The sequence below is a fragment of the Sciurus vulgaris genome (assembly GCF_902686455.1).
Source record: "Sciurus vulgaris genome assembly, chromosome: 8".
Taxonomy (NCBI): Eukaryota; Metazoa; Chordata; class Mammalia; order Rodentia; family Sciuridae; genus Sciurus; species Sciurus vulgaris.
In genome coordinates this window covers 104,451,314-104,475,431 of record NC_136468.1, presented here as the reverse complement: position 1 = coordinate 104,475,431, position 24,118 = coordinate 104,451,314, and the positions used below count along the sequence as shown (strand labels likewise).

Below are 24,118 nucleotides of genomic sequence, written 5' to 3'. Positions count from 1 at the left end.
TTAGTTGTAGGTGGACACAATACATTTATTTTATTTTTTTGTGGTGCTAAGGATGATCCCAGGGCCTCAGGCGTACTAGGTAGTGCTCTACCACTGAGCCACAACCCCATTAGGACATTTTCATTCCTCTGGTGACATTCCTAGGCTGCAGTTCAATCCTCCTTCTACTGATGATGTTCTGGCCTCCAGACCATATTTTCACCAGATATGGCTGCGAGTATATGTTTAGGAGGCCTTTAAACTCTGCACTTCCTAGGCATAATTTAATATATTTATCCCAAACCTGTTCCTCTGTTTTGTTTTCCCTCCGTCTCACCCCCACAAGCCAGAAGGTGAAGTGGCCCACACTGCCTAGTTCCATCCACTTCTCATGTCTCACTTGCAGTGGGCCACCAATCCCAATTCTAAGACACTCTTCCAACTGGAGCCTTTCCAGCCCCCTGCCAGTAAGTGGCAGTTATTATTAATACAGGTAGTAGCCACAAAGGTGAGGTCACTGTAAATATGGTTTTAAGGATGCGGTAGGGCAATAGTTAGGTCTGGCCCCCAGCAGTTCCTCTTGGGGACTTGGGGTGGGCAAGATTGGGGAGCAAGAAGGTGAGAAGGGTTCAAAAGATTCTTGGGAGGCTACAGGGGGACCTAGACCACCCTGCAAAGGTGAACCATCTGGACAGAAAGCCCTGGGCAAGAGCCACTGTTATAGAAATCTGATGGGGTTCAAAAGATGGGAACTGCCATTGTCCTCCAGGCCACAGAAGCTTCCAGAAGCATGAGGGGTACACTGACCTGGAGAATGATCCCATTGCTGGGGATATATGAGGGTCTGCCTGAACTGGCTCTGAACTGTCACATGCAGGCTGCTGTGAGGTCTTGGCCCACTGGACAGTGTGCTAAGGTCCTGTCTGAAGTTCTGCATTCCAGTTAATGCCCGACCATGCTCTGACCAGGTCAGAGACTGAAGGGCATTTAGAAAGGGGCACAGAAAGAAAGGACCAAGGCTGTAGCCTAGCCTTTTGGGCATGGTGGTGTGCCAAAATGTCTTATGGCCTTTATCTTCATCCCACCCAGGGGGCCTCTGAACCAGAGGTCCTGAGCTCTGGTGGCTGCCAGGCTGAAGTGTGGGGATGGGGGTGGGGACTAGGGGAAGGAGCAGGAAAGCTGTGTTCCTTGTTCTGAGCTTCTTCTGAGATACCAGGGAAGGTCAAATTCAGGCTGCAGCACAGCAGAGGCCTCTGTGTTCTTTAGGCTAGGATTTAGGCAGGGGCCATTTCACTCTGGGGGCCTCAGGACTCATCCTTCACCCCTCCTTTATCCATTGGCCTTGCCAGAGTGACAGGGACTCCCAGTTTTAGAATGGGACCCAGAACTAGAGGGAGGCCCAAAGAAGGCCAAGAGGGATGGTGCCTGCCTCAGAGTCAGTGAGAAGAATCCCTGTATGATACCCTCCAAAGGGAGGAAATATGCATTTAAAACACATTCCCTCCCAATCCCCACTCTAGAGGACCTGCCAGTATCATGGTGGGAAGGTGGTGGAGCTCAGAGGGTGGGAGTTAGTTCTCTGGGGAAAGGCTCCATGATCTGCAGGTTCTGTGCATATCATTTCCATCATTGCGCAGTTGGGATAGAGTTGCCTCTGCAGGTGGTTTTCTTGCTGCTCCATCCTGGCCAGGAAGGACTGGCATCTGGCACAAAGCAGGCATGGGCAGGCCCAGGATTCTAGCAACCTCCCACAGCCTCTCTTACTGCTGTTTGTCTTCAAACAAGTTAACCATTTGGGGCTTCCTCCTTTGCACAGCACTGACCAGGATGACATGTTGGGTATACAGGAAGCACTTAAGAAGTGCTGCTCCAGCTGTAGTCACTCCTGCGACTTCCTAACAGCCATCACCTGACACCATCCATATGTCCATGCGTGCAGCTTCCATAATTATGGTGGCTGTGTACAAACTGCATTATATTTGGCGTCCCCCACGCAAGCGGCTCTTGTATCCACGGAGCCCTCACCCTCCCACTTGTCACAAGGCCAGCATTTCCCTCCTCTCTATCAGCTCGGCTGTTTCTGCCAGGCCAGTCCCCTGCGGGGGTCGATTTGGACTGTTTCCAATTTGGGGGTTATAAATAGCACCACTGTGCATATCTTTATTACAAATCCTGTCTTTCCCCTGAAACCCTGAGTAACCAAGCCCCACAGGCATCTGGTACCCAAGCTTGCTCCTTACAAAACTTCTTGCTCCTGCACTGTTGTGACTGTGCAAAGGATGGGTCTAGAGACTGTCTTCTTAGTGGCTCAGAACAGGGACAGCCTCAGTCCTGCTCTTCTTGGACCCCATGAACCAGAACCTGAATATTCAATGTTTTCCAAGTTCCCAGGCAGAAAACAAAAAGAAGCAAAAACTAAAGAAAAATGTCCACCAGTGTTCCCTAATTTTCTGTGCCCCGAAACTTGAAAAGGTCTCCTTGCTCACCTGTGGCTGAGGGAGGCCAGAGCCTTGGAGGCCAGGGAGGCCCAACCTCATCTCCTTGTCAGGATTTCCCCCCCCCCTTATTTTTTAATGCTCATTGATTTTTTTTTTTAAATAGTGCAAATGCGGTCTTACGAGAAGTTCACCACAGTTTTTATACTTATTCTGAGGTTTTTTTTTTTTTCTGTTGGAGTCAATATGAATAATTTACACTTCCCCAGAACAAATTCCATTTCAACTACATTTTTCTATTTATTGGGAAAATGTACATAGTATAGTTATCCCTCAGTATCACTGGGGATTGGTTCCAGGACCCCCAAGGCTACTAAAATCCTCAGAAACTCAAGTTTCTTCTGTAAAATGGTATAGTGTTTGTACAAAACCTACAAACATCCTCCTAAAATCATTCCAAATTTACTCATAATACCTAATACAAGGTAAACACTATGTTAATCGTTGTTATACTGTATTGCCTGAGAATAATGACAAGAAAAAGTGTCTGTATATGTTGGGCACATATACAATTTTTTCCCAAATATTTTGATATTTGGATTTGAAACCTGCAGATACAGAGGGCCAGTTGTATTCTTTCATAATCTTTATCTCTTTATTTCATTATTTTTCTCTTTTGTATTTAGTTTTCAGGCTAATTTTTGCTATTTACAGAATTGTCAAAGATTCATTTATTTTACCTTGTATTAGGTATTATGAGTCTATTTTACTGTTATAAATTTGGGGGCTAAGGGTGTACTCAGAGGTGGAGCACTTACCTAGCATGCATGAGGCCCCAGATTCCAACCCTAGCACCACCAAAAAAAAAAAAAAAAAAAAAAAAAAAAAAAAAAGAAAAAGAAAAAAAAGAAATAAAATGTTTTTCAAAGATCTAGAATTTGGTGTTACTAATTGGTCATCCTATTGTTTTTATTTCATTTATTTCTGTTCAATGCTATCAAACTCATCCTTTGAACTTCTTTTGGATTTATCTTGCTAAACTTTTCCAGCTCCTTGAGCTGTAAACTTTAGTTTATTTACAATCTTGCCTACTTTCCAATAAGTGCACGCTGACCCATGACATCTCTTCTGGGCACAGCTTTTTTAAAATATGTTTTTTAGACGTTGATAGACCTTTATTTTATTCATTTATTTATATGTGGTACTGAGGATAGAACCCAATGCCTCACACATGCTAGACAAGTGCTGTACCACTGAGCCACAACCCCAGTCCCTGGGCACAACTTTGTGCCCACAACTTAAAATACAAAGTGGTCTTACTTGTGTTTGTTTACAGGTTTCATTTCTGTAATGCCCATAGTTTGTCTTTAAAACTTCCTGCTGAGTGGATTTGATTTTCCTGTAGTTACTTCTTAATTTTTATACTGTTTTTGGTGATTCCTGCTTTTGTAGAATTTTTAAAAATTTCCTTTGTCTTCTAATACTTGTTCCGCTGCTGAGATTGTTTCATTCGCTTGAAAAAAAAGTATATTCCCCATATGGGATAGTGATATCAACCTACATTTCAAGTAATTTTTAAGTTGGGATATAATTTACATGCATAATTACCAGGAATGCACATGTAAATCACATTTAAAATGCACTGATTTTAAGTGCACAGTTTGCCAAGTTTTGGGCAACGACACACACACGCACACCATATATACATATATATATATACACACACATACATATATATATGTATATATGTATATATATATATCTCACTTCTACCATCCCAGAAAATTCCAAGTCAATTCTGGTGCTACTTAACCCTTGCAGTATATATTCTTTGTATTTGGCTTTTTTCATTCAGTTTTAGTTCAGAGATTCCTCTGCATCACGAGTGTATTAGTAGGTATTCTCTTTTATTGATCTATGAACCAATTTATTTACCTGTGTTCCTGTTTAGAGACATTTATACTGCTTTGGAGTTTCAGTTCTATGAATTGAGCTACTACAAATGTGCATGTGCAAATTTCCTTCCCTCCCTCCCTCCTTCCTTCCTTCTTTTGGATATGTTTTTATTTCTTTGGGGTAAATATCTAAGAGAGGAATTGATGGGTCACAGGGAAGGCATCTGTTTAGCTTTATAAAAACTTCCAAAGTGAGCAAGGTAGCACATGCCTGTAATTCCAGCAACTTGGAGGTCGAGGCAGGAGGATTCCAAGTTTGAGGCCAGCTTGGGCATCTTAGTGAGACCCTGTCTCAAAATGAAAAACCTGGGGATGTATCTCAGTGGTGAAGCACTCCTGGGTTCAAGTCTTAGTACTGCAAAAAACAAAAAACAAAACCAAAAATCCTTGGCAAACACTTCTCCTGATTACCTGTCTTCTATTTGTGTACATGATCCTTGTAGTACTTTACATCTGTTAACAATAGCAAGTACTAACAGTTTTCAAGTATTATCTCCTATCACAAAGCAGCATCCAGAAACAGCTGCCATGTGTTCTGTGGACTTTGATTCCTCAGCAGCAATGGGCAGAACATGGGGAGGGACACAGACCACTGCTTGTCCTCCAGGATGATTCTCCACTTCCTCAGTGACAAATACCCATAGGTCAGTCTCTCCTGTGGCTAAATATAGTCATGTGGTCAGGAGCTGACCAATAGGCTTTCAGTGGGGCCATGAGGCAAAAATTTGGCCAGGGCTCACCATCATCCTTTCTTCCTCTACCCCTGCTTGGAACATGGATGTGATGGCTGAATCTCCATATAAGAACACCAGGAAAGGGCTAACCCCAGATACTAGAGCAGGATGTGGGAGCACCAGGAGCAGGCTCCAGACACCAGAGTAGGACATGGAGGTAGCCTGGTCCCGGGGACCTCCTGACAACACCACAGTGCACACAGGCCTCTTTGTCTGCAATGAACTACAGACTTAGCACCATAACTCTTCTGACAGGAGGGCCTTTGTGCCCATGGGAGGCTGCACAAGACAGCGCAGGAAGGATTCAAGTGCAGGTCTCCTGACATCTCGCTCCTGCCCTCGTAGGAGGCAGTTTTCATGACAAGAAGACTGTGGTGGTATTCACCTAGGGAAGGAGGAGCTAGAGCCGCCCCTGACCTTGCATGGCCATTTGGACCTGTTCCTATCAACCCAAACACTTCTGGTGATGGAGATGCCTGGATTGGACTGGGCTGGGGTAGTGCTGGTTCTTTGGAGGTCTAGGTCTGGGGTCCTTCCAGGAGGATGGCAGTCACACAAACCAGAACAGACAGGATCTACCTCACCTAGGGATCAGAGAGGGCCAGGGTTCTCTGGGGAATTCCAGACAGCCAGAGGCCTGGACAAGATGCAGGAAAGGTGGCACCAAGCTCCAGTGGAAGAATGGGCTTAGCAAGGTTGCTCTTACCTCCCTCTCCCAGAGGTCCGGCATTTCCTTGACATGATGGTGCCTACTGAGAAGGATGCAAGGCTGTGTTTCCTGACATATGTTCTCAGGCCAAGCCTGTGGATGCCCAGTGATAACTGGGGAAGTTCATTACTTTGCTTGTTAATCATTCAGGTGGCCCAAATCCCTTAGAGAACTTAGGTGCCAGACAGATCTGCAGATGAACCATGAATAAAATTTGATAGGGCCTTTGCTGGCTCTCTCTTTTCCATCCTCTTTCTTAAACATACCACCTTGGTCTAGTCACAGGTTTTTTGCATGTTTGCCTCTTCTGTCAAAACCTTTTCTGTTTATTCTTTTGAGGCTAGTTTCTCTCTCTCAGTCAGACCTTATCTTACAGATCACCAGCTCAGAAAGCCTTCCATGGACACCCACTCTGAAGGTGCCACTCTGTTACTCTTTTGCAGATTACTCTGCTTTAAATCTATATAGACTTTTTCCTCTTATATGTGAGGGATATGTTTCGAGACACCCAGTGCATGTCTGGAACTGCAGATAGTATTGAACCCTATATAAACTGGTTTTTTTTTCTGTACATACATACATACTATGGATATGCTGGACAAAGAGATGATTCATGTCCCAGTAGGACAGAGATGGACAGTGTGAGGTTTTATCACACTACTTAGAACTGCATGCAATTTAAAACTTAGGAATTGGGCTGGAATTGTAGCTTAGTGGTAGAGCACTTGCCTAGCACATGTGAGACACTGGGTTCGACCCTCAGCATCACATAAAAATAAATAAATAAAATAAAGGTACTGTGTCCATCTACAACTAAACATATTTTTTAAAAAAACTTAGAAATTGATTATTCCTGCAATTTTACATTTAACTTTTTTGGACTATGGTTGATAATGGGTCACTGAAACCATGGAAAGTCAAGCTGTGGATGAAGTGGGGACTGTTGTGTGACAAACATCACTACTTGATGTGTTTTTGTAAGTCTTGGGTGTTAGTCCTGCTGACACAGCCATCTTGTCCATCTCATTGCCTTGTATGATTTGGTGCCTGGGCAGGGCTGGCACACAGTTGGTGCACAGTAACTGCATAAAGAAGGCCAGGGGTCACTTGAGCAAAGCACTGTGGTTAAAATAATCAACTGTGAAGGCAGATCTGGATGCTAATACTGGACTAACTTTGTGATCCAAGCTCAGTCTACTTGTGCCAAAGTTTCCTCATTTGTAAAAGGAAGGTAATGATAGCTCCTATATTGCAGTATCATTGTGAATTTATATGAACTGGTAGATGTCAGGCTTTTTGAAATTTTTTTTTTTTTTGCATGTGGTGAGTGCATTGTAAATTATAGTAAGGCCTTTACTATCACCACCATTATCACTATCAACATCTTCAAAATCATCATCACCACCACAAATATCATTACCATCATCACCATCAACATTATCATTATCACCAACACCATTTCCACCATTTCCATCACTACCTTCACCACCACCACCACCATTATCATTCCCATGACCACCACCACCATCAATACTACCATCACTGTCACTATCACCACCACCATCACCATCACCACCACCACCATCACCAATCCCCTCCCCATCTCATGTGCCTGAATGGTTTCCTGAATGGGCTGCCATACCCAGCATCTGATGACTGGGGATTGATGAACTTGGGTCTTCCTGCTGTGGTAATCTGTTCTACTGGGCAGATGGCTGGGCCTGGGAGAGATAGGGACAGTGACATTCCACAACCACCCCAATCCCCATATACATACACGAAAGCAGTCCCTGAAGATGAGGGGACAGGGAAGACTGCTTTCTTTGGGAGAATGAACCCCATGTGTAGCACTTTTGGCTCTGCAGATGTGATGCTTGTTACCATGGTGACTGTCCTAACAATAACCTCCTAGAACTGATATTCCCCACAAGCGCCCCAGCTGCCACCTGGGAGGGAGAGCCCTCCTTGCTTACGAAAGTGAGCTAGAAAGGACAAGGTGGGAGGCAGAGATGACACGGGGGTGGGGGTGGAAGAGGTCCCTTCCTGAAGATAGGAGGAGGGGTGGGAAGAGAGGAGAGTTTGGGCCTGAATAGAGTCAAAGGGAATGAGAGGGCTTCTGGATTCCAGGTCCAAGAAGAGTCATAGCTGGAAGCATTTCTTCATTCCAACCTTTTTGCCCTGCAAGGAAGAAATCCTCTCTGTCTGGGTGGGAGTGGACTGTTCTGTGTGGGTAGGGGCAACCTGGCTGCCTCTGGTAGCTGAACCCTTCCCCACTGTTTAGTGCCCACTTACTCTGACTTTCCTGCCCCCATAGGGTAGTTCCACCCCCAGACTTTTAATGTTTCATCCCAGAGGAAAGCTGCTGGGCATCCCAGATGCTAACAGAAACAGAGTTGGGGGAGAGGCATAGGACACGGTGGGCCTCAAATTATGCATCTTAGTGACTCTAACTTTTTGTGTAACTCTGGTCCTGGATAGCCTCCCCACTTTTGGAAAAGTGATTTCATATGATACCATCCAGAATGCTACTGTGTCTTCATCTGGGGTTTTAGGAAGCTGTATGTATAGGTGTGTGTGTTTGTAAGTGTTTGTGTATGGGTGTGCTGTATATTCACATAGTTTGTGTGCATTGTTGAGTATATGTGTACATTTGTATGTGTGTGTATGCACTTGTGTTTCTGTATACGTCAGTAAGTGTGTATAGATGTGCATCTGTATATGTGTGTTTGTGTGAGAAAGTTAAAGGTAAAGGATGCTTCTTGGGCAATGGGGTTTGAGTCCCAGCCACTTCTTGTGGCTCTGTGACTGTGGGCAAGTTACCTCACTTCTCTGTCTCTTTGTTGTCCCATCTAGTAAAATGGGATAATAATAATACATGCATCATAGGATCAAGAAATAAATGAGAAAACATGTAAAATGCATATAAGTACAATCAATGTCAGCTGTCATTAGGATTCCAATACCACTTTGTAATCTGGACACATTGGCAGGAGTGTGTGTGATTTTGGGTAGCTTGGAGTCTGACTTACAGAGGGGTGCAATTTTGTTTTGTTTGTTTTGCTAACTGTACTCTATGTGTAGCCCTGCCTCCTCCTTCCGGAACTCAGAAAAGGGCACAATGCAGCTGCTCTCAGCAAGTGCAGGGACAGTGGGGTTAGACACAATCCCAAGAACAAACCTTTAGTCCCCCAACCTCTGACTGTTAGGATGGCCTAGGTTTCTCCATGTCTAAGCCCAATGCTGAGGCACAGAATGTTTTCCCTTCCTGCCTGCTTTCCCTTCCTGCTGAGGTCAAGGCCAGGCCTTCTCTGTCTCAACTGGGGACTTCCACCTGGGACCCGCACTTGCTTCTAGTCAGTGCATGTCCCTCATCCTCTAGCTGTCCACTTTCTGGGTGTGAGCTGGGTCTGCAACCAACCAGGACAGGGATTTGCCATGTGACATGCTCATGGTCAGGCAGCCTGGTGCCAAATGCGTCTGGGAGGGGAAGGACCCTGGCTGTCCACTGTAGAACCCTTATTTGCTCCTTTATCCAGGAGAGATTGTAGCTTCCAGGGCTAGACCTGGGCTGGCCTGGGAGTTGAGGTACTAGCTGGACAGGTCCAGAATCTGCCACTGGGGAGCAGTAAGCAAGTCATGTCAGGGCAACAGTCTGGCCCTTTGAAAAATTGACTGGAAAACTCTCACCTCATACCCTGCCTGGTACAGACCTGGTCCCACCCCATCAGAAAAGTGTGGGTGCTTGCCTGGGGGAAGGCTTTTGTGGGAAACGGAGTGGGCCCTGCCTCCACCTCCTTTCTTCCCTGACTGTGCTCAACTCCTCTTTGGCCTTCAGGGTCACTTTCAAGAGAGGCTTGGAAGGGGGACAGGAAAAGAGTGAACTCTATTCTTCCAGGTCAGAGAAAGGGACAAGCAGGTAGACCAGGCCTGGTGGCTGCAAGTTGTCAGGACCCCAGAGTCCCTGACAGAGCGACAACTATTTCTTTGGTTCAAGATCCCTCTGCCGGGACTCCAAATGTCCATTCCTGGGACTTCAGATACCCCAGCCACCCATCCTACAAGGAAAAGTGGGGCAGCTCTCACCCTCCCACGCTGTCATCCTAGCCTGGAAGGCCCCTGGGCAGTTCTGCTAGGCCAAGCAGGAAGGGATTGTGCGTGTGAAGTGAGACTGGGCAGGGTGGATCTGGCAGCATCTTTTCATGGTGTGAGGAATGAGCCCTCTCGGGGTGGCACATGAATAACCCTCCATGTGGACACAAGTTCCCTACTGCTGCTCAGGGGAGGGAGGCTTCACAGCAGAGGAGGCTGGGTTCATTGTATGCAGTCCCTTGTGTGTGTGTGTGAGCAGGGAAAGCGCTGGCATTCTGGCATCCCGGGGAAGAGCCAGCTCCGTGGTTGCCTGTGCAGGACGCGGTGGGTGCGGGGCGCAGGTGCAGTGTGCCGGGACCGTGAGGGTGCGGCCCATATGCGGGGGCGGGGCGCGGGCACAGCTAGGAGTGCGATGTGCGGGCGCAGTGCGGGTGCAGGCGCGGGCGCGGAGTGTGTGCGGGGTGCAGGCGCGGGCGCGGAGTGTGTGCGGGGTGCAGGCGCGGTTCGAGTGCAGGGTGAGGCGCGCGTGCGGGCGCAGGCGCGGGCGCGAGTGCAGGTACAGGGTGAGAGTGCGGTGCGTGTGCGGGTGCAGGAGCTGGGTGAGTAGGGTGCGGGTGCGGCGCTTACAGAAGGCAACCGACCCTGCGGGCGCGGTGGCTGTGACAGCGGCGTCCGCGCCTCCTCGCGCGTAGGTGTGCGGCGCGCTCCTGGCGGGGACCGAGCGAGCAGATCTCGCGTGCGCTCGGCGCGCGGCGCAGCCCAGCCCGGCCCCCGCCCGGCGCCGCGAGCCGAGGTGTCTCCCGCGCCCGCGCCCGTGTCGCCGCCGTGCCCGCGAGCGGGAGACGGAGTCGCCGCCGCCCGAGCGCAGCCGAGCGCACGCCGAGCCCGTCCGCCGCCGCCATGGCCACCACGGTGACCTGCACCCGCTTCACCGACGAGTACCAGCTCTACGAGGATATTGGCAAGTAAGAGCCGCGGCGCGCGCGTGCTGGCCGGGGACCCCAGAGGAGTGGGGCCCCGGGGAACTGGGACCCTCCGCGCCGCGGGTTCCGAGCGCACTGCGGCCCCGCGCGCCCCCGGCTCCTCCCGGCTCCGGGCCCTACCACACGGCCCCACGCGGGCCTGACCCCCGAGCTTCGGGTGCTGGGCCCGGGTGCTGAACCGCAGCGTGTACCGCCCTGCCCAGCGCGGTGGCTCGGCCGGGGCCGGGACTGAGGGCTCTGGACTCGGCGCGGCGGGGGCGGCAGCAGGTGTCCCCGGAGCGCCGGACAGACGTGACGCATTTGGCGGCTGGGAGGTCAGAGAGGAGGGGCACGCGGGGGCGGCAGCCGGGCCTGGAGCTCCCGGAGGGGGTCGGCCCTGGCCCCAGGGGGTCATCTCCCGAGCGGGAACGCTGTCCCCACCCCCACCCGAGCGTCAGGCGGCGGGGGTGGCGGACCTGCTCCCGCCTGCTTCTGCGCGTGGCCCCATCTGTGCTGGGGGTGCAAGCGTGGGAGCAGTTCTGCCGGGGGTCCCTTGGGGGAATCTGCGTTCTGAAGGATTTTCCCCCAGATTATTCTGGAAACGAAATTGGAGAGCCGGGGAAGAGGTCAAAGAGCCTGGATTAGGTCATCTGGGTGGGAAATGAAGGGGTGAGGCGGGGAAACCAATTGGGCTTCTGACTTCGGGGTCATTAAGGTAGGTGAAGGCTGGATTTTGGAGCGTTATTTTTTGTGGTGTGAGGGGTAGAAAGGATGGGTTTTGGAAGCTTATTTCAGGTAGGGCCTCCCGGGGAACAGGTGCCCTGGCTCCTGGACTGTGCTCCGCAGCGTGAGCAATGTGGGGGCGGGAGCCCTAGTTTGGAGTATCCAGACCTGGCTTTGCCCCTTGGGTCAGAGACTAGGAAGCCCCTCAGGGGCCTCGTCTTTAACCTGGGGTCTCCTCTTTGTGAGTCAGGATGGCTGCACCTGTCATCCCTTGGGGCTGGTTTGAGAACTCCTGAGCCCCATCTCCTCCACCCTCCCCCACCCCTCCTGCGCGGTGGGGGCGCTGGCGAGATTTCCTATTACACATCCAGCCGCAAATCCTTTTTTCCCTTTACTAAAAAAGCGTCTGGTGAAACCTTGTGGTGGGCGAGGGACGCTGATCATTGATAATTGTGGAGTGCCCAGCTGGAGGAGTGTGGGGGTGTGCGCATTCCCCACTTCCCTGCACGTGTAGAGAGGAATCGGGTCAGGTCTGGTGGGTAAGGAGCACAGGGAAGTGACAGAGAGGAAGCCTATGCTGGATAGCAGGGGTGGGGGCTGGGTGGACCTGAAGAGCCACCCAAGGGACAGGCCAAGCATTCCTTTATGTCCACTGTGTGCTCCTCTTTGTGGGCCCCAGGGACACAGGTCTTGAAGAAGCTTCCAGGAGCTGTCTGGGGATGGAAACCTGTGAAGAAGAGGGTAACAGGCTGGGAGTCCTTAGGTGGGGGTCGGGGTGAGGTGATTTCCTACATGGACTGAAGGCCAGGGCTGGGGGTAAGGGGCTGGCTCTCCAGCTTTCCAGCCCTCAGATGAGTGGCTCTGTCCCTGTCCATCCTGTCTCCTCCAGAGCTGTGTCTGCACTGTGGGGCAGGTGGCAGCAGTCAGTGTGCCTGATTCTCTGAGGAAAAGGCAGCAGGGGGTAGTCTGCCCTTCCTGGGGAAGCTTCTTGTCTTCTTTTCTGCTTTTGCCCTGGCCTCACCAGTCTCCTCCAAGAAGCCCCTCTCAGGACCTCCCAACTCACTCTGGTTTCCCAGTCTGCAGCTCACCACTGCTCTTCCCTTCTTCATTTTGATGTGAACTTCCCTGGGTTGAGCAATAGCATAAGTGACCAGCCCTCCCCTGAGCCTCTGGGTCCAGCAGCTGTTGGTTACTGTCACCCACACTGGAGTGTGGAGGCTGAGAGGGCTGATGGCATTATATAGACAGGTGAGAGCTGGGGCTGCCAGCTCCTCCTCTGGATGGGCAAGACAGTGAGCCCTCATCATAAAGGAGTACATGGAGAGGCCATGCATGTGCTCAGGTGAGGAGTGAAGCCTCTGGTCAGGGGGCCCACTGGGACCTGGGATGAGACTCGGAATCCTAGCCAGAATGAGTTGGTTCAGCCTAGCATACATCTGTGGAGCCTGCTAGGTGCCAGGTCCTGGGGGATGGGGCAGGAAGTGCATCTGGAGGGCACGGCACCCTTAGGTCAAGCTGTGGGGAACTCAGGCCCACCCTGCTGTGGCCACATCCCAACAATTGTTGATAATGCCTGCTTGGGGCACAGTTGGTGTTGCTTCCCAGCCCCAGGTGGACACATCCAAGTTTATTTAAAGCCATAACCCTGGCACCCAGTCAGGTTGACTCCCTGCTTGGCAGAAGGGTAGGGTCACAGACCCACAGCTGCTTGTGCATGATGGGGCGTTGGCCTTTGCCTTCTCGGCTGTCTCTGCTCCTGATCTTTCCTTGGAGACTTGGGTAGCGAGTCACCTGGCCAAGGGGAGCCCCTTTCTGGGTCCTACTCCACTCGTCCCCAGTGATGGTGTTGCAGTGTGTGCCCTTCCTTGCCTAATGCTGTGGGGCTCGTGAACATTTGCCTGGAGGCCCATATACTGGGATGCAGAGCCACCTCTAGCCTAGGGTCCTGGGAGCAAGCTCAGAGCAAAGCAGAAAACCCTTAGCCCACATGGACCAACTAACAGTACAGTTTACTTTTTTTATTGGATATATTTTTAAAATCCAGAAATGCTAGGATAAATAAAATGAACACTCCTGTCTCTTCTACCCAGAATTGAAAACTGTTCATCATTTTGTTTTAAGTCCAGTTTTAAAGTTATGAGAAGTAAAGCATTAACAAATAAATGTTAGGTCACCGTTTTCCTCCAGCCGCTGTTAGGCATTTATATTCTTTCTCCGAGGCTCTTTTGGTATATTTGCACATAGATAGAAGTATCCATACTAATATGTGAAATTCTTTCATGTATTTTCTCAGCATAGTCTTATTGACATCTGTGCGCACTGATAAGTTGTGGTTGCCAACTGCTTTGTGGTGATCCATCGTATGAACACCACATCTCATCTGCTTTCCTCCTGATGAGAATCTAGATTTGCCTCCTGTTTTGCACTCTTACTCACCATGTGACCAGCACTGTGCAGGTGTCTGCTGGCGCAGGGATGAGAGTTTCTTTGGGGTTTATCCCTCTGGTAGTGGGGTTGCCAGCAAGGATCTGCCATGCCATGCCCACCCCCACCAGCTGTGTTGGGGATGCCTGTGCCCTAGGTGCCGCTCTCCCTGGCACAGGCAGGTGGTGAAGGTTAGTGGGCAGGAAGTGTTTCACATTCTGAATTCTGGCTTGTAAATCTTCCACTTTTTGGGAGTCGTTGTCGCCTTAAAATATAGATGATCTCCTTAGAGGAAAACAGCTCCCATGAGCCTTTGGGTGTAATTTCAGGAGTTCATGAACCCCTTCAGAGGACTGGGGCCATGGCTCACGTTGTCACAGCATCTAATGGGTGTGGAACTTTAAAGGTTTGGTTTGATGTAGGCTGTCCGGGAAGGCCTGCCCTCCACCCCTGTTCTACAACTACAGAAATTGCTGGGAAGTTCAGCGACTTGCCCAAACTCAGGTGGAAAGAATGCCCCTGACTTCCAACCCAGGGTATTTCCCATTCCTTCCAGCGATCCCCAAACCTCAGATGGGCCCGGAATTGACCTTGATGTGACCTTGACTCCTCCAATGGCCCCCAGAAAGTGGAGAGTAGGCTGCATTCTGCGTGTGTGACCTGCCCACTCATCAGGGGCATTGATGTTTGCTCTTGCTTTCTGCCAGCAGGCCTGCTCTGCACCAGTGGGATGGCCTACTAGCTAGTTAATAAATAAACTTGGAAAATTCAAAGTAGATCAATTTTTGAGACTTCCTTGCTCTGAAGCCAGTTGCCAGGGAAGACAGGAATGGGGTGGAGGAGGAATCTTGTATTTGCTGTTGGTTCGCTTTCCTTCTCTCTTCCTCTGGTACATCAGTCCCTTTCTGCCTCAGGAACTTTGCCAATGACAGCCCCATTTCCTTGGGCTGCCCAGCCAGGCTGTCCCAAACACTGTCCTTCCCCCTTTCTGCCTTTCCCTCCCCAGCTGTCTCCCAACTTTGTCTTCTCCCTTGCACCCTGCGTATTGGATGCAGGGATGCAGGTTGTGGTCTTGGCCACTTATCTACCCAAAGCCAGAGCTGGGTCCCCAGGGTCTGGTCTGAGGGGTGGCTTCTCCATGGTGAGGAAGGGGTGAGTGGCCTAGGCCTTTGCCTCCTGTCTCCAAGGAGGCCAGATAAGCCCTGATCTTGATTCTTTAATGTAGGGTAGTTTAAAAAGAAGTCGCACATGCTGAGGTTGCTGGGAAGATGCGCATTAAGGTGACGCTAGTTTAGTTACTATTTAATGGTATTTTTATACCATAACCTACTTTGCTGAGAGCTAAGAATATATCTGCATGCTTGCTACCGGACTCTTTCTTTTCTGGTAACAGTTGCTAGCACTTCAGTGGTGCTTATTATATTAACATGCTTGCTCTGTGAAATAGGTGCTGTGATTATTCCCAGTTTACAGAAGAGGTGACTGAGGCCCTGAGAAGCCCCATCCCCTGCTAAAAGTCATACAGGGTCAGGGTTTGATTCTAGGTACTTTGACTCTGAACTCCATAATTGCTCCTTTTAAAAGCACATGAATGTACTCTATTCTGAACTTTAAAATTGCTATTTTTCTATTGACTGACTTGTGAAAAGCTTGTGGTCCACTCAGAGCCCAGGCTCTTGGGGACTGCACCTGTCCTCAGCTAGCAGCTTTCCATGCTCATTGTGCGTTTCCAAACCCAGGGCACTGCCCCCAGTTCTCCTTTGTGAAATTATTTCTTTTCATCATCTCTCCTTGACAACCAACAATCTGACCCCATTTGAGACCAGCAGGATTTGAAACATTTATTTTATTAGTTAAATTACTAGGGCAACAGAGTCTTCTTGCAAAAAAAAAAAAAAATCAAGTAATATAGAAGTAAGCACAATGAAATGTGACCTTTTACACTCAAGTTCCCTCATCTGCTGGAGAAACCTGGGCTGTTTATTTTTATGTCATTATAAGGTTATGTTGTGTGTACACATATATACACAGCCACATATATGTTATGTATGTATGATTTTAAAGCACATATGGAATCACCATGCATGTGACTGGTGACACTTTTCTGTGCTGATCTGCCATGTTAGTGTGTCCTTTCTTAGGAGTTTGGGCTGCTGGTCCCTTAGCAGAGAGATGGATGAACATGCATTGGCCATACTTTTATTTTATTTATTTTTTTATTTGTAGATGGACACAATACATTTATTTTATTTATATATTTTATGTGGTGCTAAGGATAGAACCCAGTGCCTTACACATGCAAGGCAAGTGTTCCAGCCTTGGCCATACTTTTACAAGCAAAGTTTGGGATCATTCTTCTGATGAGTGTGACAGAGGATGGGAGGGCCCAATATTTGAATTCAGGGCCTGGAAGGTTATTAGGAGGGTGTGATTCTTGTGAATGAAGGACTGGGTTCTCAGTATTGCTGCAGGTTACAGGTACATGGAAGTGTGGAGATCAAGGTTGTTGGTACTAAGAAAGTCCCAGTCTCACCTGAAGAAACTGAAGGGTGTATTCTGGACTTTTTCTTTCTTTCTTTCTGGGACTCCACAAGAGTGGAGGGGAAGAACACACAATGCTTGTTTTATAATAGGGATGTTTCTCTTATTTTGGCTTCATTTGCCTTTGAAGAGTCTATATTGAATCACCCTGGAATTTACCAGTAGTTTGATAGAAAAGACCAAGTAGAGATAAATGTGCAATGATTGCTCTGAGAAGATGGCTTGACCCCATACTGCTTGGTTCAAGTGAGAGGTATGGCTGTTCTGAAGATTTCAGATTTTTTTTTAATTGACAGTACTTTATTTTCATCCATATTTTACTTGACTAGAATTACACTATAAATATTTCTTAGCTATTACATATTTAAATAGAATTTTTATCCCATAAGGTATTAATAATTTGATATATCTGAATGCAACCATGTTGTGTAATACACAAGTTCATAGTCCTCATCGTGCTTAGTATTAAGTAAATCAATAGGCTCAAATTTGTAAAGAAAATTTACCCCTTCTTGTCTCCACTACCAAAAATGAAATCTGATTTGATTATTTATAAAGCATCCTTTACAACTGCCATTCTCTTTGTTAGTGTAGAAACGTAAAAATGCTTTATGTATCAATTTAGTTAGGGTTAGAAAACATTACTGTATGGATATATTATATACAAACATGTATCTTATTCATTTACAAATCTGAATTTATTTAAAATAAAAACTTTTTTTTGTGTGTGTGTGTTAAAGATGGTGTTGTTAGCCTCTGAACTTTGGAGGGCTTTTGTCTCCTGGGTGGGAGTCACAAACTTGATCAGGGCTCAGCTGCTGGTAGACATGGTGCTTTATCTATTGACTTAATGATCCTAAATTAACTAAAGTAACTGTTCTTTATTAAGCCAGATACAAACTTTTGTAGAATCAAGAACAGATTGGCGATAGTCAGGCAACAATGTCAGAATATTTTATAGGAAGGGATATCATCCCCATTGTTGACAGGTTACCACCATCCTTGTCTCCCCACTTTGTGAGCAACATGTGAAACTGGAGGGAAGGAACTGTTCTAGCATTTTGGGGAAACGCCAGGGTAACTGTAGTGCACATCCAGTTGGTACTGGTTTCCAAGCCCCCAATGTGCTTGAGTGCTCAGAACAGTGCGTGGCACACAGCAGGTACTCAGCAGTGGCTCTGCAATAGCCTGGACCACTCAGGCCTTGCAGTCCTGTCTGCTTCCCAGAGCAGTGGCATCCCACTTCACAATTGCAGGTCCCCAGGGTCCCCTGTGCCTTCCTAGTGACCTACTGGTCTTGCCACCTGGTGAGAGAGCCACAGAGCTGTCACTCTCATATACCTGCCTGGAGTTGGCCTGCAAGTGGTTTGAAGCCCATTTCATAATGAAGTTCTTCATGGTACTTCTGTTCTTGCATGTTGAGGTCTAGCATGATTCTCTAAGTCCATGGATTTGATCCAGGCTGTTTGTTGGGGGTTTGTGGGTCTAGTAGGAGCAGAATCTTCTGATGAAGAGGGTAACCAGGGGAATAACAAGCCCTGACTGAAGCTTGGAAGTTTCTGGGGAAATGTTCAGGCACCACCCAAACCCAGCTACTCAGACACTAGAGTTTTGAAAAGCCTCCAAGTGATTCCAGTAGTAATTTCATATGCCATGAAGCCTGAACCTGGCCTATGGCCTATGCCATATACCCCTCACATTCCTTGGTTCCGTAAGAGCCTCACTAATTGTGTTTGAAGTTTGGCTTTGTTTTCTGTACACTCATAATTAACCTACACCATCCAAGTTGTTTAGAGCAGTGTTGTCCAGAAGAAGTGAAATGTGGCCATGAAGGGGAGCCATGTGTGTGATTAAAAAAATTTCTAGTACATAAAAAGCAAGTCAAAAGAAACAGTGAAAATAATTTAAAATATATATATATATTTAATCCTATATTCACAATATTATTTCAATATGTAATCATTGTAAAATTATTAAGTATTTTGCATTCCTATTTATGTTATGTCTTAGAAATCTGCTGTGTGTTTTACATTTAAGGTATGTCTTGGTTTGGACCAACCACAGTCCAGGTTCTTATTGCATGATGGCAAGTGGCTATTAGGTTAGACAACACAGGACCAGAGCTTGAAAGTCACCCTGTTTACATTTTTTTTTCTGGTTTCTTTTGAGGATGGTAGTTACAGTCTGGTTTGTGTTTGCCTGTTCTTGATTTCTCTTGCTGTCCTGAAGACTGGTTCATTTGTTGTACAAGTCTGGTTGCACAGTTGCCATCTGCCTCACACTGCACCTCCTGGCTGCTTGGGAAACAGTAGTGAGCAAAGCAGCCAAGGATGCCTATCTTGGGGAGCTTATGTGTTTGTGATGGGTGAGAGGCAGGTAAAAACTAAACAGATTATGATAGGACCCTATGCAGTGGCATGTACCTGTAATCCCAGCTACTAAGGAGTCTGAGGAAGGAGGGTCACAAGTTTGAGGCCAGCTTTTGCAAAATAAGATAATTATAAAAAAGGGCTGGGTAGAGTAATTGCTTAGCATATGTGAGGCCTCGAGTTCAGTCTCCAGTACTGAAAAAAAAAAATTATATGATAGCGTAGCAGGTGATGAATACCTCTGGAAATGCAGGAATGCCAGTTAATAGGAAGGTTGCAGCTACAAAAAGGGTGGTCAGGGATCCTAATTAGAATAAGATATATTCCAAGCTTGTAAAGATATATGAAAATGGTTTCTAGGGGCTGGGGAGATAGCTCAGTCGGTAGAGTGTTTGCCTTGTAAGCACAAGGCCCTGGGTTTGATCCCCAGCACCCCCCCAAAAAAATAGTTTCTACTGTCATCTATAGCTAAAATTAACAAATAAAAATTTTTAAAAAGGGTGGTCAGGCAAAAAAAAAAAAAAGAGAGAAGACTCAGTTGCTGAGGTCAGGAGTGAAAGGGGACATTTGAGACATTTCTACCAAATTGACAGAAATAAAAAGGATTCTAAGTAAATACTGTGAAAAATTATGTAACCTATGTGAAATGGACAAACAGAAGGATATAAACTACTGAAACTGACCCAAGAAGAAATGGAAAATCTGAATAGACCTGTGACAAGTAGAGAATGAATTAGTAATTTAAATGTCCGATACTGCATCACTCAGGCCCAGAGAACTTCACTGATAAATTCTACCAAGCATTTAAAAAGAAATTAATACAGTTCTTCATAAATTCTCCCAAAAATAGAAGAGGAACAAATTCTTTCCAGTTCATTTAGTGAAGCCAGTAACCATAAAGGACAGACCAGTTACCAGACCAGAAAGGACATTACAAGAAAACTATAGGCTAGTGTCCTTTATAAATATAGATGCAGCATCCTCAACAAATTAATAATGAAACCAACTAGCATCATATGAAAAGGATAGCACATTATGAAGAAGTAGCATTTCTCCTAGGAATGAAAGGTTGGTTTAACATAAAAAGAAATCTATGTAATATACTGTATTGATAAAATAAACCAAAAAGGAATGATTATCCCAGAAGATGCAGAAGAACGTTTGACAAAATCCAGAACTGTTTTTATGATAAAACACTACAAACTAGGGATAGAAGAAAACTTCCTCAACTTGTTTAAAGGCATTTATGAAAAACCCATAGCTAAAATCATATTGGTGAAAGACTAACTGTGTTCTCCCCAAGATCAGAAACAAAACAAGAATGTCTGTTCTTTCTATTTGTATTCAACATGGTATTAGAAGGTTCTAGCCATGGCTATTAGGCAAGACAGTGAAAGAACCAGGAAAAGAACAGAGAAAACTACTTCTGTTTGTGGATGATATGATTTTGTGTATAGAAAATCATAAAGAATTTACTTTAAAAATTGAAACTAAAAAAATGAATTCGACAAAGTTGCACGATGAAAGATCAATGTACAAATATTCATTGTATTTCATTACACTAGCAGTTCTCAATCCCAAAATTAGGAAAAGCAATTCCACTTAAAATATCATTCAAAGGAATACATTTAATAAAAGAAAAGAAATATTTGTGTGTTGAAAACTACAAACCACTCTTGAGAGAAATTAAAGAAGACCTAAATAAATGTAAAGATATCCCATGTTCGTGAATTGAATGCAATATTATTACGATGGTTGTTTATTCCAAATTGACTTACAAACTCAGTGTGTAATCATTTCTTTAAATATTGAATTTTTTTCTTTTTTGCACAGATTGAAAAGTTTGTCTTAAAATTTACATGTAAATGCAAGGGACCCAGAATAGCCAAAACAATCTGTAAAAGAAAAACAAACTTGGAGGACTCGCACATCCTGATTTCAAAACTATACAGCTATATTAGTTAGGACAGTGTGGTATTTGCAGAAGGATAAACACAGAGATCAATGGAATAAGATTTGAGAGTCTATGGTCAACTGATTTTTGACAAGGGAGCCCAGATAATCCAATGGGGGAAAAATAAGAGTCTATTCAAGAAATGTACAGTTGGGTATTCACATGCAAAAGAATGAAGCTGAAATGTTACTTGACACCATATACAAAAATTATCTCCAAAAAATTATCTTGAAGTGGATCATAGACTTAAATGGAAGAGCTAAATACCATTAAACTCTTAGAAGAAAATATAGGAGTAAATCTTTGTGTTATTGGGTTAGGCAGTGTTTTGTAGATATGACAACAAAAATGTGTAGTAAAAGATAGATAAATTGAACTTTATCAACATTCAAGTTTGTACTTCAAAGAATATTGTCAAGAAAGTGTGAAAAGACAACCTATAAGAAGCTACTCCTTATTTGCCAATCATGTATTTGATGAAGAATTAGTATTCAGAATATTTTAAGAACTTTTAATATCTAACAGTAAAATAAATAACCCAATTTTAAAATGGGCAGAGGACCTGAATAGACATTTCTTCAAAGAAGGCATTATAAATGTCCAACAGCACATGAAAAAAATGCTCAATATCATTAGTCATTCTGGAAATGCAAATCACAACCACTGTGAAATACCACCTCACTCTCACTAGGTTGACTATTATCAAAAAAACCAGATGAGTACAGTGTTGGTGAGAAAGTGGAGTTTGGAACCTTGTACACTGCTGGGGAGCGTGTAATATGGTGCAGCCATTATGGGAAACACTTTTGTCAGCTTCCTAGAATGTCCTAGGCTGGGGTTATGTCTAAGAGATACAAAAGCATATATCCACATATGGATGTGTTCATATTATCATTATCCAAATAGCCAAAAGGTAGACACAGCTCAAATGTGTATCATCTGAAGAACAAATAAAGAAATGGAATATGTTTTAGCCATTAAAAAAATGGTAACAATACTGATACATACTACAACATGGATGACCCTTATAAACATTATGCTTGGGCTGGGGAGATAGCTCAGCTCAGCTGATAGAGTGCTTGCCTCGTAAGCACAAGGCCCTGAGTTCGATCCCCAGTACCGCAAAAAAACAAAAAACAAAACAAAAAAAAAATTGTGCTCTGTAAAAGAAGCAAGTCACAAAAGGCCACATGTTCTATGATTCATTTACATGAAATGTCCAGAATAGGCGAATCCTTAGGACAGACAGTAGAACTGAGGGTGCAGTGGGAAGAGAGGATCAGAGTGACTGCTAATGGGTAGGAGTTTGTTTTTGGAGCAATGGAGTGCTGTAAATTTAGATTGTCATAAAGGATGTACAACTCTGTGAATATATTAAAAACCATTGAATTATAAAGTCTAAATGGATGGATTGATATATGAATTATATCTCAATAAAGTTATTAAAATATGTAAATACTGCTTAGAAAAATAAAAACTCTTCCATCTCAACAAATTGCTGAGAAGTGAGCTTCAAAACTAAAGTGACCGCCAACACCTCACTCAAGGCCTTCTTTAATCTGCAGGATCAGCCAGAAGGGTTGCTCTGGCCAGGCCAGCTTTGAGCCAGTTCTGCTACAGAGTCTTCACAAATGAACCACAGTGAGAAACAGTCTTGTCACCACAATCTCTGACCTGTGCCTGGTGACTGTGTCTCTAAACTTAGCCAGTCCCTGGGTCCCTGCCTGGTGTGAGCTCAGGGCTGAGGCATGGGAGGGTCAGGTTCCCATTTGGCAAGAAGTGTCCAAGAGGACCTGTGTGTTCCTCTAGCTCTGCCCTGGACCCAAGACACATGCCACCTCCTGTCCTTCCCAGAGGCAGGTGAGCAATGAGGGCACATCCCTACTGCTTCACTTTTGGGAATATCGTTCTGAGGTTTTCACTTCTGGGACCCAGTAAGTGCCTTAGCTTTCAAAACTTGACACAGTGGCCTCACTCCATGTTCTGGGCTCCATCTTCTTTTCTGAACTGCTTTCAAGACCATCCCCTGTGACACTCAAGGCCAAGTCTTTACATTGAGGTTGGGGCTGAGGCTTCACTTTATTCCCATGTGAGGTGGGTCTTGGCATCCCTGATCCCTGTGGTGTCTTCTTTCCTTCCTCAGAGAAGGTTCAAGAGGCTTAGGCACCTCAAATCTGGGTAGGGGTCCTCACAGCAGCTGAACAACTCTCTCTCTCTCTCTCTCTCTCTCTCTCTCTCTCTCTTTCTTTCTTTTTCTTTGGTACTGGGGATTGAACCCAGGGTTGCTCAACCACTGAGCCACATCCCCAGCCCTTTTTAGATTTTATTTAGAGACAAGGTCTTGCTAAGTTGTTTAGGGCTTTGCTAAGTTGCTGAGGCTGTCATTGAACTTGTGATCCTCCTGCCTCAGTCTCCCAAGCTGCTGGGATTACAGGTGTGTGCCATTATGTCCAGCTTAAACGCAGATTTTAAAGAAAGCATTTGAGGTACTAGTCTTCTATTATTATTATTCTTTCTTTTCCTTTCTTTTCCTTCCTTCCTTCCTTCCTTTCTTTCTTTCTTTCTTTCTTTCTTTCTTTCTTTCTTTCTTTCTTTCTTTCTTTTTTTCTTTTTTTCTTTCTTTTTTTCTTTCTTTCTTTTTTTCTTTACTTTCTTTCCTTTCTTTCCTTTCTTTCCTTTCTTTCCTTTCTTTTTGTACCAGGGATTGAACTCAGGAGCACTCAATCACTGAACCACATCCCCAACCCTATTTTGTATTTTCTTTGGAGACAGGGTCTCACTGTGTTGCTTAGTGCCTAGCTTTTGCTGACGCTGGCTTTGAACTCAAGATCCTCCTGCCTCAGCCTCCTGAGCTGCTGGGATTACAGGCATATACCACTGCACCCAACTCTTCCATTATTTCTTAAAGTTTTCTCAGAGATATGGCCACATGTCCTACTAGGACATTTAAAAAATTTGGTACAATACACATAACACAAATCTTACCATCTTAATCATTTTCAAGTGTACAATTCAGTCACATTAAGTATATCCACATTTCTGTACACTCATCACCTCCATCTATCTCCAGAATTTTTTCATTTTCTCCAGTGGAAACTCTGGCCACATTAAACACTAATTTCCTTTTCCCCTTCTCCAGCCCCTGGTAATCCTCATTCTACTTTTTACTTCTGAATTTGATTCCTCTGGGTGCCTCATGTAAGTGAAATCATACAGTATTTGTCCTTTTGCAGGTGTCTTATTT

At 45.7% G+C, this 24,118-nt stretch overlaps 1 protein-coding gene across 15 annotated transcripts in view; it reads left to right on the top strand.

Moving 5' to 3' along the window:
* Nucleotides 1-10,384: 10,384 nt before the first annotated feature.
* Nucleotides 10,385-24,118, top strand: part of CAMK2B (calcium/calmodulin dependent protein kinase II beta) — a 99,414-nt gene continuing 85,680 nt past the window's right edge. For 4 of the 15 annotated variants that reach the window (XM_079150748.1, XM_079150746.1, XM_079150745.1 and 1 more), the window contains exon 1: nucleotides 10,393-10,866. In XM_079150748.1, the coding sequence (XP_079006874.1) occupies nucleotides 10,802-10,866 (65 nt within the window). In that variant the 5' untranslated portion in view covers nucleotides 10,393-10,801. Of the gene's footprint in view, nucleotides 10,867-11,063; nucleotides 11,199-11,359; nucleotides 11,579-24,118 lie in introns of those variants that run through there. The other 11 variants (XM_079150734.1, XM_079150750.1, XM_079150751.1 and 8 more) reach the window with 10 other exon arrangements.